At 47.8% G+C, this 17,125-nt stretch overlaps 2 protein-coding genes across 2 annotated transcripts; both read left to right on the top strand.

Annotated features, from left to right (window-relative positions):
- Positions 1 to 5,976: 5,976 nt before the first annotated feature.
- LOC4817397 (uncharacterized) lies at positions 5,977 to 8,920 on the top strand. The gene has a single exon (XM_001356279.4). The coding sequence runs from the start codon at positions 6,104 to 6,106 to the stop codon at positions 8,486 to 8,488; it is 2,385 nt and encodes a 794-aa protein (XP_001356315.3). The 5' UTR covers positions 5,977 to 6,103; the 3' UTR covers positions 8,489 to 8,920.
- A 2,443-nt stretch (positions 8,921 to 11,363) lies between these two features.
- Positions 11,364 to 16,745, top strand: obst-B (obstructor-B). The gene is made up of 6 exons (XM_001356278.4): positions 11,364 to 11,428; positions 11,600 to 11,664; positions 14,477 to 14,711; positions 14,887 to 15,005; positions 16,060 to 16,456; positions 16,522 to 16,745. The coding sequence occupies exons 1-6, from the start codon at positions 11,379 to 11,381 to the stop codon at positions 16,673 to 16,675; spliced, it is 1,020 nt and encodes a 339-aa protein (XP_001356314.4). The 5' UTR covers positions 11,364 to 11,378; the 3' UTR covers positions 16,676 to 16,745.
- Positions 16,746 to 17,125: the final 380 nt, after the last annotated feature.

The following is a 17,125-nucleotide window of genomic DNA, read 5'->3' as shown; positions in this document are numbered from 1 at the left end:
GTCTGGTGGTAGGCAGTGCCAGTGGGCGGGAACTGTTGCGGCACGCATGCGTAACCTCGCCTCGGGGCGTGGATGTTGGTCTCCTGGCAATCTATATTTTTTTTATTTACTTATTTATTTGTATTTTGCCATTTTATGCTACACTGCAGTTTCGGTGCTGCATTTTTTGTCCGAGATAAGTGGAAAGCGCTGTTGGGAGAGCTCGCCGGATCTCCGAATGCAGCGACAACCTTGAAAAGCACTCAACAAATAAAAGCCCCAAACACCCTTCGGTCACAATTATGAAGACGGCAGGAGTTCATCTGATTGCCGAGGCAACTCACGTATGAGCACTCACGGGCCTGACTTATGATTCCTTTGAACACTTTGAGCCTTGCAAGTTGCAACAGAAAAACGGAAAAACGGAGAAACGGAAAAACTTGGTCCTGATGTTTGCACATTGCACAAGGATTGCACATGTGCCTGGGGCTGCAAAAATCAAAGGTCTGCTCGTGACTTCGTGTATGTCACGAAATTATGTCCTAGATTGAATTTGATTGATTCCAGGGAAAGACCAGCTCCAGTCTTCGATCTGAGAGGACGAAGGTAGTGAAGAACTTACCTCACGACCTCTTGAATAACTGTTAACGGAGAGGATCGCTGGGGAGTCCATAAAACGCAGCTAATGGAAGCCAAATATTGCTCTGGCCATTTTTTAGAGAGTTCCCTGCGAGGGCTAGTTTGGTTTTTTTCCTGCTGGTCCGCAACTTCCGCGCTCATAAAAGCACTCCTAAAGGTAATTGTTTAAAAATGGTTTTATTCAGTTATGGCGCAGGGTCCAACGTGAACACATACGCCACACCCCATACCCCCTACCCCCCACCCCATTGTCCATAGATCGCATGTCTAGTCATGTGTGCGCCCTGTCCATGTAAATTTAAGCAACTCTCCAAACTAACAACCGACGCAAATTGCTGCTGTTGCGGTTTATTTTGTGTTGCAAAAATATGCAGTACCCATCCCCATCCCCATCGCCAGCCTCCCTGCCACTGTCTGTCTCCTCTCCCTGACATCTGCCTCTACAGCTCTAGTCTTCCACTTTCCGCTCCGGCAGCAGAGGTGCGGACTCCTCTTGTGGCGCATTGTTTGGCTTGACTTTTTGTTGGCCGTTCCCTGTTCCCCGTTCCACGAACGTTGTTGCGTTTGTTGGCTGTTGGTTGTTGCTTGTCGTGATGTGTGTTTGGCTGGGCTTGTTATTTTACCCAAAAGCTGTTAAATTGCTAGAAACAAAACAGGGCAGGGCCGGGCAGGGCAGGCCGTCGCGGCGTGGCGTGGCCGGACACTTTATGAGAAGAAGTTGCTATGTGGCCACATAGCATCGGCCACTGGCAGAGGGGCTGCGTCCATGCCTGCATTAGGCCATAAATATTAAAGCGGGTGTCAAAAGGAATATGTGGTGCGAAATGCTTTGAATGCTGCTTACAGCCAGTGGGCTGCTGGGTAACGTGCGTTTCAACAAGCGATATGAGCACTGCCCCCCCCCCCCCCCACTCCACTCCCCCCGAGGGCACCTCCACGAACGTGCCCGGGCTGATCCCTTGGAGCCGGCGATAGTGAAGAGCTTCAATCGAGCCATAGTTTCCTTAACCCTCGCCATAAATCAAAATGAGCAAATGCGTGGCTGCGTGGATGTGTCCCTCATCTGGCAAGCCATATTTCATTGTCCCAATGTCCCGGAAAGTTTTCATTTAACAGAGAATTAATTAAAATTTTTCAAAAACTTGCGTGCTCACCTTGAACGGCACGCCCCTGGGTGCTGGGGGTTGTGCCACCCACAAATGTTTTAATCAAAAATCTTAGCTGAACAAAATGAAAAGCGCACTTTTTTTCAGGCAATGGCCAAAGGATGGCCATTTTTTTTTCGCTTCGTGCTCGAAAGTATTCTTAACAAATTATTCAAGACCAAGTATCTTTCTTAGTGTGCAAGAAATTACTTTTTATTATTTATTGTATGCTGAGCCCTTTTTGCGATGTGTTAAGAAATTACTTGGCCCATTCCATGGCAGGCAGCACAGCACAGCGGAGCCTGACATTGAACTCCGGAACTACTGGGAGGAGGTCGCAGCGCGGAGGATTTTTTATTAAGTTTCAAACGCTCAAGAGCTTTGCATTTTATCTGGCTGCCAGCCTTTGAGCGGGCTTGAGCTTAACTTTTGGACTACTCAAAGTATCGAGCCTTTCTTATTTGTTATGAAAACTTCAAGTTGGCCAAAGAATGGGGAAGGGGCAGAGCACGGCAGGGCACGGCACGGCACGGCACAGCGTGGCATAGCAGAGGGAGGGATACGACAAGTGCAGCTCTCTGGCTTAACGTCTATGAAAAGCTGCTCAAGAACATGCCTTTGACTGGGAGTGGGAAAGGCAAAAAGCCATGCGTACGGCCGCCTCGACTCGACTCGACTTGACTCCTTTACCCAGCGCTAGTGCTTCCTGCGTGTGTATTTCTCTGTTTCTATCTATGTTTTTGAGTGTCTGTGTGTGTGTGTGTGTGTGTGTGTGTGTGTGTGACGGGGGTGTTGGTTTTTCTTTTGGGGTGTTTGTGTGTGTTTACCACTACTTATGTAAGGGGAAGTTGTTGGCTTCCTAAACGGATATACCGACTTCAAATAGTTTTTTTTTTTTTGTTCAGTAAGCTTCATTCTTTTATGCTTCTTTATTCCCTTTTTGCAGTTGTTGTGGTTGCACTTTTTGTTTGGTGCCGGCATCGGAACGGGTTCCTTTGCTCCTTTACTCCTTTGCACTTCTGCAGGTCCGCCTTTAAATTGCGGGAGGCACGTGCCTGAGGTGAGCACTGTGGAGCCAACGCAATACAATGCAATGATGAGTTGTGGAATACGCTCGGAAACTTATACTGCTCCTGGGTATCACTGAAGCTTCTCGACTTTGCGACCCTGGCTGTTACTGATACGTGTTGGTTGCTCCGTTTGGACCCAAGTCGTCTGTGCTCCACTCCTGTTACAGTCCCTCTTCCTGGCTCGATATCACACTGCCCACTGCCGACCAGTACTCGTCGAAGATGCACAGATTCCCTGCGATGTGTGCTTGGTGTTCAGTTCACTTGCTGTTTTATATTTACCCACAGCCACTTGAAGTTCATCGTTTACAAACATATTTTCCCCATCACATTCTGGGGGGCTCTTAAGCTCGCTCCATTCTGTAAAGGCAAGAGTGCTTATCGCTTTATGATGGGTTCTGTTCAGGTCAGAGGAAGAGTTTTCATCGCCCTCGCCCTCTCTGCCTCTCTCCCTCTCTCGGTTGCTTATCAAAAGCAAAATGTGGCAATTATAAACTTGAGTTTCAGTGTTCGATGGCCATTCGTTTGATAAAGCCATTAGGATATTCTATACGGGCAGCATTAAATAAGCAAAAGCCCAAGCAGCTCGGAAAGTTTTGTTGATCATTTTAAATATCCAGCTCGGCATTTTTGCTTAATTACAGCTAAAGGAAAAAAGTGGAGAGTAGAAAGAAAAAGAGCAATGAAAATGGGGAGCTGCAAAAATTTGTGCTGCATAAATTCATTTCGCTTATTACGCCACCGCCAACACGCAGGACAAAGCCTCGGTGGGCAAATGGTGGGCAGAGCAGGAGCAGGAGCAGGAGCAGGCCCTCTCCTCTGGAATGGAATGGAATCGGTAGCTTGCTTCCAGGGCCAGGCCATGGGGTGTCACAGCATAATCACGCCTTGACCACCTGTCCGCGTAGACAGGGCCAGCCCCCCTTCCCCCCCACACCCTCCACACCCTCTATATATTGCAACGACCTCCTCATCCGACGCCCTATCCGACATCGCCATGGTCGTTGCAGTACATTTAATCTCGGTAACATTTCCTTTGGCGTCGACGACGCAGCCTGTGCAGCCTGTGGTATAACATTTCCTACCTGGAGCCCCTTCCTTCGTTTCCTCAGCTTCCCCAGCTTCGCCTGGTCCCCTTCTTGCCCCTGCCTTGCCATGTGTATGGCCGGGGCTGCGACAATCCTTTGCTGTTGGCGTCGTCGTCGACGTTGTCGAAAACAAAAATTAGTCCTGCCGTAAAATGGCCAAAGGAAGTGGCAAGGACCAACCGACCGACTGACTGCAGTAACCGACTCTGGCAGTAAAAATTCGTAATGTGCAGCTAATTAAGTTCAAAGCATAGTTTCAGGCGCTGGTCCCAGTCGGTCTAGTCCTCGCCCATTTAGCCCGCAGTGCACGAGTATATCTGGATGGGCGGATGATACTCGTAGTGGGGCGGGCCCCACCAAGTTGACAGTCCCAATCCTCTGTGAAGTTTTGTATGATTGGCCCTGGCATGTCCTGTCCGCCCACCTGTGGTCGAAGTTGGGTCGAAGCTTTGTGGCTGCCATATCCTTTATTTATGCGCAAATAAAATTACAAAAATTGATTCAATTGCCAGTCCGCAGTAGAAAGGGAATCAATTTTCATTCATCTCTACGCCATGGAGTCGAGGCTCCTCGTAGAGCTTCAGTTGAAGAGGTGGAGGCGCCTCCTGCTATGCTGCAAATTGGATACAGAGTTGAGGGCTTGGAGGGGGCCTTCCTTGGAGTGTAAATATTTTGTTGGCAGGCTCCTGGAACTTGGTCGGTGGACAAGGTGGGACCTTTTGAAATTACTGATGAGCCAAGCCCAAGAACCGTAGTGAAAGGTTATGGACAGGCTGTAAGGACGTGCTGTTCCCCGGCCACTACAATTTTATCTACTGAAGAAGCTGCCTTCTTGAGGTTGGCACTTCATTTTATGCCGCTTAAAACTGAATGTGCTCCATTGTGCACATTAAATTTATAATTGCATAGATTGAGTCTGCATTAAAAATGCAAAATGCGTTCCATGCCACAGATGCCGCAGCTGCCACTCCACTCCCCAGCACCGTGCACTGGCGGTGGCTGCCGTGTTGGGCGAGCCGAGTAACTTCATCAGGGGCATTAGCAAAGTTTTGTCGCCGCCTTATTTATATGCAAACTGTACGCTCAGTGCATAACTCAGACTTCGCACCACAATGCGACTAATTGCCACAGAGCTGAGTTACAGTAAAGAGCATTTTAAACTCATTTTGAATGCTGCAAATGCCACTGAGTGTTGATTAAATAGTTTTGCATGCTCCATGCGCCATGCGCCAACCGTCAAGTGCGCCCTGATAGGGGCTTGTGGCTAGGGATATCAGTGCCGGCCACTCCTGCCCACTTGTTGTCGCACTACAAGACAAACATGGAACAGTCGCCATTTTGCATAAAGTGCTAACAAAACTAAACAACGACTCAACACAACACGCAACTAGTTCGGGCTCAGCTCGCCTTATTGCGCCTGGGGGTATGCAACAATATTTGTCCTGCAGTTGATAAAACTGTCCTTAACTGTTGGCCTGGTTGAGGGCGATGGCGATGGCGATGGCAATGTCGGTGGCGGCTGGTGATGTTGATGTTGATGGCGGCTGCTGATGCTGATGCTGGTGGTGGTGGTGGTGGGAATGATTCCACTTCCAGTGCAGGCCCCCATGCCCCGACCATTGCCGCATTGTCGTTTTGTCTGATGAGTTTTTAAGTACAGACAATTACAAACGACATCCAAGAGCACAAATGCAATCATGTAGCCGCATGGCAGTCGCTCGCTTACTTAGCCAAGCAAAGTCTCTCCCGCGCCCCGTCCTGTCTTGGCTGGGTGTCCTGCGTATCCTGCCTGTCCTGCCCGTCTTCTATTCTTTCTCCTTTCGTTTGCGGTTATTACATTCTGCTGGGCAGTTAAGCTGCGTAATTGAATTAAATTTCGTTTTAAAATGTAAAAGGCTTTTGATTTGGTTTGTGCTCCTTGATGGAATTTGTATTCCATGATGTAATTAACATTGGTTTCAATCTCTGAAATCTCTGACTGGCTCTCGAGGGCAGCAAAGGAGATTCCCCAAAGTAGAGATAAAGTTCCGGTAATCTTTTTTGAAAATTCTAAAATTCTAGTATTCTCCAGACACACATGATTAAGTACTCGTACACATAAATTTGTAGTGAAACATTTTACGAAAAAAGACAAAATTTACAAAAATATCTTCGCCTGCCAAAGAAGTTGAATCGAACGAAAATGGATGGAACCGAGCTGTCAAAGTTTTTGCAGAGTCAGAGCGTCAACTGGTTGCGGGGACTATCACGGGTGCAGATCGGTGCCTGTGACATGCTGTTCCGTGCCCTGCGGGACGACACGGAACAGGAGTCGACGTATCGTGTGTCTGGCTGCTTGTACCACTTGGGCCTTCGGCCTATGGTGAAAGCTTCCCGAATCAAGACCATCATGAAAATCAGTAATGGCAGCGAAATAGCCTTTCTCTATTTCATCTGGGAGGCCGAGTACAAGCCGATCAATACCTCCGCCGACTCCGAGTGCACCCGTAAAAATTTCACGGTGAACGAACAGCTGCTCCTCTCGGCCATTGCCCACCTGGACATGCCGGCCACCTTGCGCGAGCTGGACCGCCTGCTGCCCCCAAGCACGCACTCGAAAAAGCTGCGACCCGGGGGCTGTGCCAAAATTAGGCACAAAACGGCAACACAGCCTAAGCCCACACGCCGCGATTGTGAGTCTCCATACTTTGCACCTCTGCGGCGGCCGAAGCTGTTCAATCCGGCGAAAAACCAACAGTGGGGACCTCCCGACAGCAAGCTGCGCTTTCCCGAATACGACAAGAATAGGGGGCTGCTCGAGATTCCAGAGGAGGACTTACGGTGGTTCTCCTACTACAAGCTTTCACCCGCCAAGCGGGTGATCAAGAAACTGCTGACAGACGAGCTCAATCGCCTGACTTTGGACCCCCCGATAATGGGCGTTGAGGAAGAGGAGTCCCTGTGCCACACCCATCGCCTGGTAAAGGAAGCCGCAACAAAGAAGAAGGAGGAGGTGGCCGAGGAAGCTTTCCAGAGATGTATGTCTCTACTGGACTTGTCGGGCTCCGACAAAAAGGCCTCTCGCAAGCGGGTCATACAGAATCTAGAAAGAGAGATCGAGTGCGCAGCCGAAAAGATCCGACATTTTTCCCAGCGACAGTTGATCGAAGTCGGAAAGGTTCGCAGTGGGAAAGTGGACGGAACTTGTCAGGTGTGCACTCATCTCGTAAGCACGCCCCATACCAAAAGAGCCGGTAGGGCCGATTTGTCGATTCTTCTGGGCGCCGATTTGCACCCCAAGGCCCATCCGCTTCCGCAAGATGATGGATTGGTTAAAGTGGTGGAGCTGCAAGGAGGTCAGCAATCAAACAGACGATGTGGGGCCGGAGACTGCAAACTGGTGGAAGCAGACTGCAAACTGGTGATCGGAGACGAGATATTGGTTGAACCCAGCGAAACGGATAAGAAGCCGCCCAAAAGACATACGCGTAAAACGGCCAGCCTTTTGAGTCACTCGCACAAGAGAAAGAGTCGTAAGTCGTCCAGCACCAGGCATACAAAGAAAAAGTCGCAGATAACCAAAGAGGATTCAAAGGTGCTCAGCACTGACTTTAAAAATCTCGCCGATCTCATTCCGCCCTGTAGTCGGACTCTCCAGTGTCCGCGTAAAGACCCACTAGAGCAAGAGACAGACTGTTTTACCACAAGGACCGGCCAGGGCATAGAGCTTGACTACTTCAAGGTATTCAATCTAAAAGGACTTGACCTTCAAGACGTTGAGCCGCAATCGGACTTCTTTCCCGTGGATCTGGAGGATAAGCAGCCGCTAATCGAGAAACTTTGCATTGCGGCCCTAGCCGGGAGCAACGGTGCGAGTCCAGGGCCAGAGAAAGACAATGAATGGCCATCGAAAGCTGTGCTCAAAGCGGCCGCAAGCTGCGCTACCGGAGTATTTAGAGAGAACGCCGCCGTAGCGGAAGCTGCAATGGCAGCTAAGAAAAAAGAGGAGGATGAGTCGAGGACGATGCAGAGCGTGAAGCCGATTAATCCTGACGACAGGCAGCAAATACAGGCTCTGCTAAAGGCAGCCCTGAAGATCATGAAGTCCAATCCCAACTATGTGTTGGCGACATTTCCCAATGCCCACAAGGTGCCGATGCTGATAGATTGGGTGTCCAAGCGCTACGGAAAGTCATACACAAGCAAGGAGATGCAGCAGCTGGTCAATTCCTCGTGTCAACTCATCCAAACTATTGGTCTAAGGGAAACGTCCCGTCAGAAAAGGATGTTAAATGCCAAAATCCACACTGACACAGGTTTGGTCAGCTATAGCCACAAAAACCGAGTCATGTGCCAGGCCAAGAATATGAAAAAGGAATACTACGGCACACTTAATCAATTGGCTCTGGAGGAAACGCGTCTCACTTGGCTGGCCCTGCGCGGCGACTCCCACCTGGGCGGATACATCCAGGACACCTTCTTCGCCTACATGCCAGCCAACGAATCTGACCTGAAACGTCACAATCTGTGGCAATCGGGAGACTATCGCGACATGGTCTGCAGCCGTGAGCGACGTCGTCTTGCATAATATTGTGGACAGTAGTCCTAGATGGTCCTAGATGGTCCTAGATGACAGTGTGGAGCACTTACATCTGCACTTCATACCTGCATGGGTATTTACTTTTGATGTGCTCTATACTGCCCTCTCGGGCCACATGACATTGATTCATGAATAGAACGTGGGAAAGGAGGTTGGACTGTACATTTGACGGCATTCTCGATAAGCGGATGACCAGAGCTGTTTCCCCTACGGACTGGGCCCGCATTATCTCCTGATCTGCTTAGTGGCGGACCCCAGAGCCAATGCACCGAACCAGGGCAAGCTGTCGTTGTTCATTGAAAATGTCCATTGAAAATTGTCATTTAAAATTTCAGTCGCCTACTTATGTAAACCAAACTATGTATAATCCCAATTAAAAATGCTGATGCCCAACTAAAGGGACTTATGCCAGACAAACGAGCAGACAGACGGACAATGAATTCCAAACATGACCAAACAGAGGCTTAGTTTCAGATTTTCAGCTATCTCGCAGTTCGCAGTTCGCAGCTCGCAGATTCCCAGCACCCCTCCTGCCATCGCGTTGGGTGTGTGGGGGCCACTGTGGGGACCGCCACGCACCGTTGTTGCTCATTAATTAAAAATGGAAAAAGGGGCAAAACAACAACGGGCAGCCATGACAGCAGCGATCCAAACCAAGAGGCAAGCTGTTGGCGCGTAATAGCGGTCCAATGACGCACGTGACACGTGTGGCACTGCACTGACAATTCAAAATCGACTCGCTGACAGGCAGATGACGCGGCCATGTCCAGGACGGGACAGGACAGGGCGGGTGGGGCGGACAGGGCGTTGGTGGTTGCCCTCAGGAGTTTATGTATTGAATCAGTAAAGCATGTGACAGGATTATGATATAAATCATTGGATACTTTAAGGCAATCGAATTAAGTGAAAATCTCCCGGGCTTAAACCAGTAAAAATACATCAGACAGATGTAACCTACATTTTTCAGAATACTTTGTAGGTTGTGCTTGGTGGTCGGTGCTCGGTGTTCAATGGATACCCGATGCGGTGGGTAAGCAGCACCCAATCACATGCATACTCGTGTCCCCAGGCGAATGTATTGTTGCGGACACAGCAGAAAACTGTCGGATAACCGACGGCTAATACAATGAGTAAGACCATCCACCCCCCATTGAATAATACCCCCTGGAGACAGATCCCCCATTGCCATTGCCATTATATTCAATTATACGACAATAACGTGGCGCTTAGGGCGCTGCGGTTACCAGAAATTGAAAATAATAATAAAGCGGAGGAGGATAGATAAAAAGTGCAAGCTGCGGCGAGTCTCGGGGCGGGGAGAGTGGAGCGGGGAGCGTGGAGCGTGGACGAACCGAACCGTGCACAAGGACTTGGACCAACTATCAGCAAGAAATTATGATTAGCTTTTGGTAAAGTTTTCGACCGCAGTCAGCAGTTAGCAGTCAGCAGTCAGCAGTCGGAGAGCGGCAGACAGCACAGCCACTTGGAAACTGCCACCGCATACTTTGCGGTGCATAAGCTGGATGGACGGACGCATTGAAGCGGGTGTCATAGAACCGTACGGATTCCAAATAGCTTCCACCGAACCCTGCGAGAACAAAAACTAAATTTCTGCAAGCGTAACGTTTTAATTTCACTCGTGATTGTTATGCCATTGTTGCATTGCATTGTGTGGGCGCTTTGTGTAATCGCTGCTAATGCGGCCAAAATTGTGCTAAGCGATTTCCCTTCCACCCCATTTTGTACCCTCTATTAAATTGCCGGCGGCCAGGCATATTTTAAAGTTGAAACATCCCAAGTGGAATGGAAAATAAGAATAAGAATAAGAAGCCCAGGATTATGAATCGGGGGCGATTTGCATTTGCAGGCAACATTTCTTAAATACGATCTATAGCCATTCATGTCATTCCATTTAATTATGCCATTTACATAAAGCTTCCACAATTTTGCTTGAAATCTTGCTTAAATTTGCAGCTCTTGATGTGTAACACTAACAGTAGCACCAGTAGCAGTAGCAGTGGCAGGAGGACGAGGACGAGAAAAGAACAATTTGTCACAATTATAACACACAAAATGACAGGCAAACGAAAAGCAAGGAGCTGGAAAACGAGCCCGGAAAGGTCGTGCCCAAGGAGGCTGTGTACCAGGCTGAGCTGAGCTTTGACAAGTTAAATGTGTTTTGTGCCTGCACAATGATGCAGCAAACATAGTCTGAATATGCAGCAGCAGAGCCACCTGCCGACATTGAGGCGAGCCGAGGCCAACTTGTGTACGAAATTTTGTCATATTTTTTGGTTAATTTCAAAAATGCAAATCATCGATGCCTGCTCGAAATGGAGCACGTCCTGTCGTCTTTTTGACAAATTTCCCATTCCTGCTCGAGAAGCGATGTGCTCGTTACAACTTTGTAAAATATCCTGGCTAGCTACGTTTCCGACTGAAATTGTGTACATACTGCTTTTCCTTGGGAGCCCGTTGCGGTTGATCATGTTTCCCAGGACGGGGCTCCCATTTGTTTACAGCTTATTGGCATAGTTGATGTTAATGGTACATGGTTGCATGGGCTTGCAGAAATGTTTTTAAACGCAAAGGTTGTTTCATTTACATTTAACGTTATCCTTTACAAAATGCTTACATTGTGCTCTTTAAGTTTGGTTTGCTTGAAAAAGCCGGTTCTTTATAAGTACGCACGCGCGACCAGCGCTTAAAGCTCGTTGAGAGAAGATAATGGCAAAAGCTTTCGATCGGCGCCCAAGTGCAGAGAGAAGAAATGTTGTGCTCTTGCAAGCATAGCCAAAAGACTCAAAAGAGTGATTTACAAAAAGCTTAGCGTTCCAAGTTGATTCCAGCAGCATGCGAGCCGAATGAGAAACAATAAATGATTGACTCCAATCGGTTTTCCAGCTCCAAGTCCACAGCAGAAGTTTGGTGAGTGCAGTCCGGCAGCGGACGAAGTTGAAAGGAAGATGAAAACGAAGTGCAAAGTGAATTTCAGTTGCTGGCGTGATGGGAAAAGCTTTCGGATTTCATTAAATGTCTTTAAAAGGGCTTGAAAGCATATTAATTGCAGTTTTTAAATTATACTATCTGTCTGTGCAGGTTTACGTCGGCTAATAAAATGGCGCTTTTGAAAATTTGCATATTTTCTCTGGCTTTGACTGTGGGTAAGTCTGAAAAGCTCTTAATTGCATTTCCCAATTAATAATACGTCATTAACACACTATGCTGCCCGTACACCAATGTTTAAATAATTTATTCTGACTTTAATGCTCTGCACATTGCACACAATCGCCATCTAATTGTTGAACCAAAAGCAAATAAACGAAACAATCCAACAAATGGCAACGGGAACAATATGCAAATGTTGGACTAAGCCAAACAGCAAAACAGCCAAACAGCCAAACATTTAAAAACTTTTCATGCTACATCTAAGCTGAACATTTTGTTGTTAACATTATTTGTGCCTTTGTTTATGTGCATATCTGCACTGTTGCCCTCAAATCATGTCAATTTGCGTCTGATTTCGATGGCAGAATACACGTGTAAATATCCGTACGTACTCGTACCAGACGCAAAAGCCCCTGTCCTGTCTATCGTGGGCATTGTGACACTTGTTGTAGTTGTCAATTTGCATAGCATTTGGTTTTTGGTTTGTTTGCTATAGTTTCGTGGCGCTGCAACTGAGAGCGCAATGGGAAATTCGGGAATTTAATTTCTGGCAAATTTTATGCTCATTTATTGTGTGAAAGCTCATTAAAAATTTGTTTGTCTCCAAATATGCAGAGCATTAAAATTTCACATTGTTAATTCGCCGGAATAAATATGCAAGCAACTGTTGCGTGCGAGGGCGTGAACGTGTGCCCGGGCGTAAGCCGAATTTTGTAATTACATTAAAATGGCCATGAAAAATATTGCAAATTGTGGCAGCTCATAATTGAATGTATTGAAATTCGGTGCTGCTGCAAAATGCAGGGATACGTTCAAACAGAAATGGAATAAATTAAATCTATATTCAACTGGGGGAAAAACTCTTTTCGAGCTGCGTGAATGCGAGCTTCGGTCGAAACAATGGAAAACTTTTAATTTGATTGAAACACACATATGCAAAAATTGTATAATTTATTTTTCTTTCGGGCCGTGTTGACATTTTATCCTAAAATACGAATAATGTATGAGCGAATGCTGGAGCTGGAGGAAGTTTACCGTTCAACTGCCCAATTTCTCAACCCCTTTCGAAATGAGCTGTCTGAGTGGAGTCCATTATCAATCTCGCATCAGTTCACTGAATGACATGAAAAAGTGCTTCAATCTGTTTATTTTTAATCTATTTAATGTTCATTGAACTTAACACGCATGCTACATGCCACATGCCCCATGCCCCATGCACCTTTCCCCCAAGACGACGGCTCAACACCCACAACGTGTGTGTGACTTGAATTCAATAGCCGAAAGAAAGCGGAGCACAAAAAAGTTTAGCAGCACATCCACATCAGAGGAGGGGTGCTGAGGGGGGGAGAGGCCAAGGGAGCCGAGGCATAGGCACACAATTAATCTAGTTTAACCGGACTGGAAACCAAGTCAAACGGGCCGGGAACGGGCCGAACAGGGCCCTCGTTTTCGACAGACCCGGCTGACTCTGTGACAAACTTGTTGACAATCTGTCAGAGCGACTGTCAGAGCCGGGACGAAGTCAGCAACTCAAACCGCATAGGCCACGCTCTGCGACGCTCCGCTTGACACACTCATACTGCAGCCAACAAAAAAAACTCCCATAAAAAAGGAGAACGGCTTCATATCGGCGGCATACCGAAAAGGAAATGCCCTTGGACATCTACAGATTTAAGGACTGCCCAACAGTTTTAATGAAGTTCTCAATGGACGTTGTGAAGTATCACGCAACTAGGGACACTGTTTAATTAGAAATTTGCAGCAACTAATTTCAGCCATGTCGCTCCCATGGCATGCGGAATTTCCCGAGTCATTTCGCTGCTATATTCTGAGCATTTTTTATAGCGCCCCTGCCGTAGAGTATTAGCAACCTCAACTATGAGAGCTAGAGCAGCTTTTTCTTTTTTTGTTTTTTGTTTCTTGTTTGTTTTTGTTTTTGTTTTGCCAGTCCCAGGCCCGTGTACGAAACATGTTTCAATGACAAGCGACAGCTGCAGCGGCATGAGCGACACCAGCGCCGCCTTGGTATTTCTGTTGTTGGTGTCGTGGCGTTGCGCGGCGTGGCGTGGTTGTAGTTGTAGTTGTAGTTGCCTGGCTTAAATGTTGCCCGACACTTCACGGACTAATTGCTGTGTGGAATTGTTGCTTTATTAACGTTTAATCGAATGTCAGCCAGTCTACGTCAGCATCAGCAACTTGATGGCATTGTTGTTGCTGAGTGCGGCGGCGGTGTCGGCGGTGGCGGTGGCGGCACAAAAATTGAAATCGTCTTTTCTTGTTTCTCGAGTTTGTTTGCTTTTTATTTTTTTGCAACGCCTGATTGGAGTGGTTTACCTTGAAGAGTGCTCCGTGCTCCCTGGCTCCCTGGCTGTTGATGCAGTTGTTGCCAGCGTGTGTGATTTTGCAACTTGTCGGAAGTGCATGGCTAAAACTTGGCTTTCCGCTGATTGAGACTGTGTTTGCAGTCATCTCTTTGCACGGTTCAAGGCCTCAGCCGACGGTACATCGAAGCCGTCGTGGGCCACACAGCTGATGCCGCTCAAAACAGCTGTTTACGAGCAAATACAATACTATCTTGAATATACTTACTTTCACTTTTAAGGTCGCTTGACCGCTTAGCCCATGTCGCAATATTGGCCAACAGAGAGCCAACTCATATACATATTCGTATCTGTAGATGTTTTTTGAGTTGATCGAAACGGGTTTCTTGCAAACAAAGTGGAAAAGTTGAGCTAAAACAAAAACTAACACTGAGCAAAATACGTAAACTGGCTTGATGCTAAACTAACCGGTCTCTTCTCATCACAGGCATCACAACAACGCTCGCCCAGCAAGCCAAGTACCGGGGACAATTCCGCATCGGTGCGGGTCATCCTCCATCGCAGCGCCATTTTCCGCCACGCGATCGCGACCCGGTCGGGGAGGCGGCTGTTGTGCCCAAGCGCAAGCAGGAGGCGGCAGAATACGAGCCCACCGAGGAGTGCCCGGAGGCAAATGGCTTCTACCCGGATAGCAAGCAGTGCGACAAATACTACGCCTGTCTGTAAGTGTCAAGCTGTCAGTTTTCAAGGAAGTTGATTGGTTTGGGATGTCGGGATGGTGCGTATGGCGCGTATGGCGCACCATGCGTATGTGTAATATTGCATGCTGGAGCCCCCACCAGCCAGTGCGACTGTGAGAAGAAAGATTGTTTGATTGACTGTTCTGTGCTCTTGCAGCGATGGTGTACCCACGGAACGCCTCTGTGCCGACGGCATGGTCTTCAACGACTACACGCCTATCGAGGAGAAGTGCGACTTGCCCTACAACATCGATTGCACCAAACGGTCCAAGCTACGTGAGTATAGAGCCGGGTCTGCTTAATTTGTTCCCTTCCTAACGTATGCGCACCGCAACGTGCAGCAAAAAATCTCACGGCCCGTGCTATATTTAAACCGGCCCCTGCCTCAGTCTCCGTTCTGGCCAAAATCAACCCATAAACGCGCTGCGTGCCCGCACTTATTTGCTCGTTACTTCTGGCTGCGTTTTTTGTTAACTTATTTATTATGCAAACGGCATGCGAGGCGGTTAACCTAAATTGTTGTCGTCAATAGGTCTTTGGTCGCGAGGCTCGAGGCTTGGGTCTTCGGTACGGTGGGGTATGGTGCTTTGTTTTTATTTTTCGTTTCTCAGTAGACTTGTTTTATTCGTGATTTTATTATTTCCTTGGTGCTGGTGGTGCTGGTGGGGCCATCGAAATTTTAAGCCCAACCATCCCCAATTGGCTTCCCGCAGCTTTAAGCATGAAGAGAATTCTTTGACATTTGCCACGCCACGTGTAGCTGTAGCATCCTTGAAACTTTTCAACAGAATACTTTATTAAAGTTTTCCCTTCCCCGCATCATGCCTTGCAAACTTACCCATACGCAGTGGAAAGGAGATGCTTTAAGAACGGTATAGTCAAAAACTGGCCATAAACCGGTGTAAAATGAATTCTGTCTTTTATGTAACATTAAATATTGCCTTAAATTTAGTTTTTAAATAAATTATTTGCCAACCATCGGAGCAATTAGTGTGCACATTGTGCAGGCCCATTAGCAATTTCAATTACCTTTGTCTCTCGTTGACATATGACTATGCTAAGCATTCCATATAGTATGTACATTTAGGTATTCACCTAAATATACATTTGTGTGCTTGCCATTTGTGCAGGCGGACAGAAAGCGTAATGAATTTATAGAAGTACAGAAAGAAAAGGTTTCCACGACCAGCAGGACGCTGGGCCTAGAAATATTCTGTTTTGTGGAAAGTGCGTTAGCAGAGTTTATATGTAGGTGCCAGAGATGGGATAAGGGGAATGCGATTGTTTTGCTTTGTGATTTTTAAATGGCCAACATTTTACCCGCCCACAGAAGAGCCTCAGTCCTCGCAGCACTGCCCCCGAAAGAACGGATACTTTGGCCACGAGAAGCCCGGCATTTGCGACAAGTTTTACTTCTGCGTCGATGGCAAGTTCAACATGATTACCTGCCCGCAAGGCCTGGTTTTCAATCCCAAGACCGGTATCTGCACGTGGCCCGATGAAGTGGGCGTCACTGGCTGCAAGTCGGAGGACATCTTTGAGTTTACATGTCCCAAGGTGAATGAAAGCATTGCTGTGACCCATCCCCGCTACGCCGATCCCGACGACTGTCAGTTCTTCTACGTGTGCGTCAATGGCGATTTGCCCCGTCGCAACGGCTGCAAGCTTGGCCAGGTATTCGACGAGGATTCCAAAAATTGTGACTGGGCGCGGAAGGTTCCTGATTGGTATGATCCGTAGATCTGTTCGCTTAAACCCTATTTCATGTCTCCTGCCTGTTTTTTTTTACTAGTGCTGACTGGTACAAGGATCGTTTAACTGATGCCGAGCTCGATGAGCTCGAGAACCCGAAACCGAAGTCCACAACAACCAAGCGGCCACCACGTGTCCGGGGCCCATCAAGGCGCAAGCCCAAGCCCAAGGTGGAAGAGGAGGAGGAGGCCTAAGCGTCGACTGTTTAGTATTTAGTGTACCAGTGAACTGCACAATTAAAAGCTTGTAGGAGGTATAATTAATGGTGCGGCGTCAATTTTCCCTAATCCGACTGATTACAGAGCCACTTCGCAGCAACTCGTTAAGCCTTCAAGCCATCTTCAATGCGAGTTCGATACGTTCGATGCCAGTAGGCATCCGCAGCTAGCTGCAGAATTAGCCCTTTCGTCGCAGAGCCCCGCTAAATGTAATATGCATGGGAATTTGTGTGAGGAGAACTTGATGGGGTGCCAAAACGACAGGATTTTATGCGCATGCAGTGTGCACAATCCATGCACTCTCCGCTTAGCCCTGGAGTGCCATCCCATGCCATCCCGTGCCATTCCGTGCCACCCCTTTATTCCATCCACTGACATGACGAAATCAATGCTTGCCACTGCCCGACTCTTCTCTGAGAGTTTTTC

This window comes from Drosophila pseudoobscura, chromosome 4, assembly GCF_009870125.1.
Source record: "Drosophila pseudoobscura strain MV-25-SWS-2005 chromosome 4, UCI_Dpse_MV25, whole genome shotgun sequence".
NCBI lineage: Eukaryota > Metazoa > Arthropoda > Insecta > Diptera > Drosophilidae > Drosophila > Drosophila pseudoobscura.
Note: the sequence above shows the minus strand (reverse complement) of the source record. Positions and strands in the feature narration are given on the sequence as shown.

What these genes read in the sequence shown, in the direction of transcription:
- LOC4817397 (XM_001356279.4), top strand. Translation starts at nt 6,104, where the DNA reads ATGGATGGAACCGAGCTGTCAAAGTTTTTGCAGAGTCAGAGCGTCAAC.
- obst-B (XM_001356278.4), top strand. Translation starts at nt 11,379, where the DNA reads ATGATTGACTCCAATCGGTTTTCCAGCTCCAAGTCCACAGCAGAAGTT. An exon ending in AAGTCCACAGCAGAAGTTTG is followed by an intron (nt 11,429 to 11,599) that starts GTGAGTGCAGTC and finishes CTGTCTGTGCAG; the next exon opens with GTTTACGTCGGCTAATAAAA. An exon ending in GACAAATACTACGCCTGTCT is followed by an intron (nt 14,712 to 14,886) that starts GTAAGTGTCAAG and finishes GTGCTCTTGCAG; the next exon opens with CGATGGTGTACCCACGGAAC.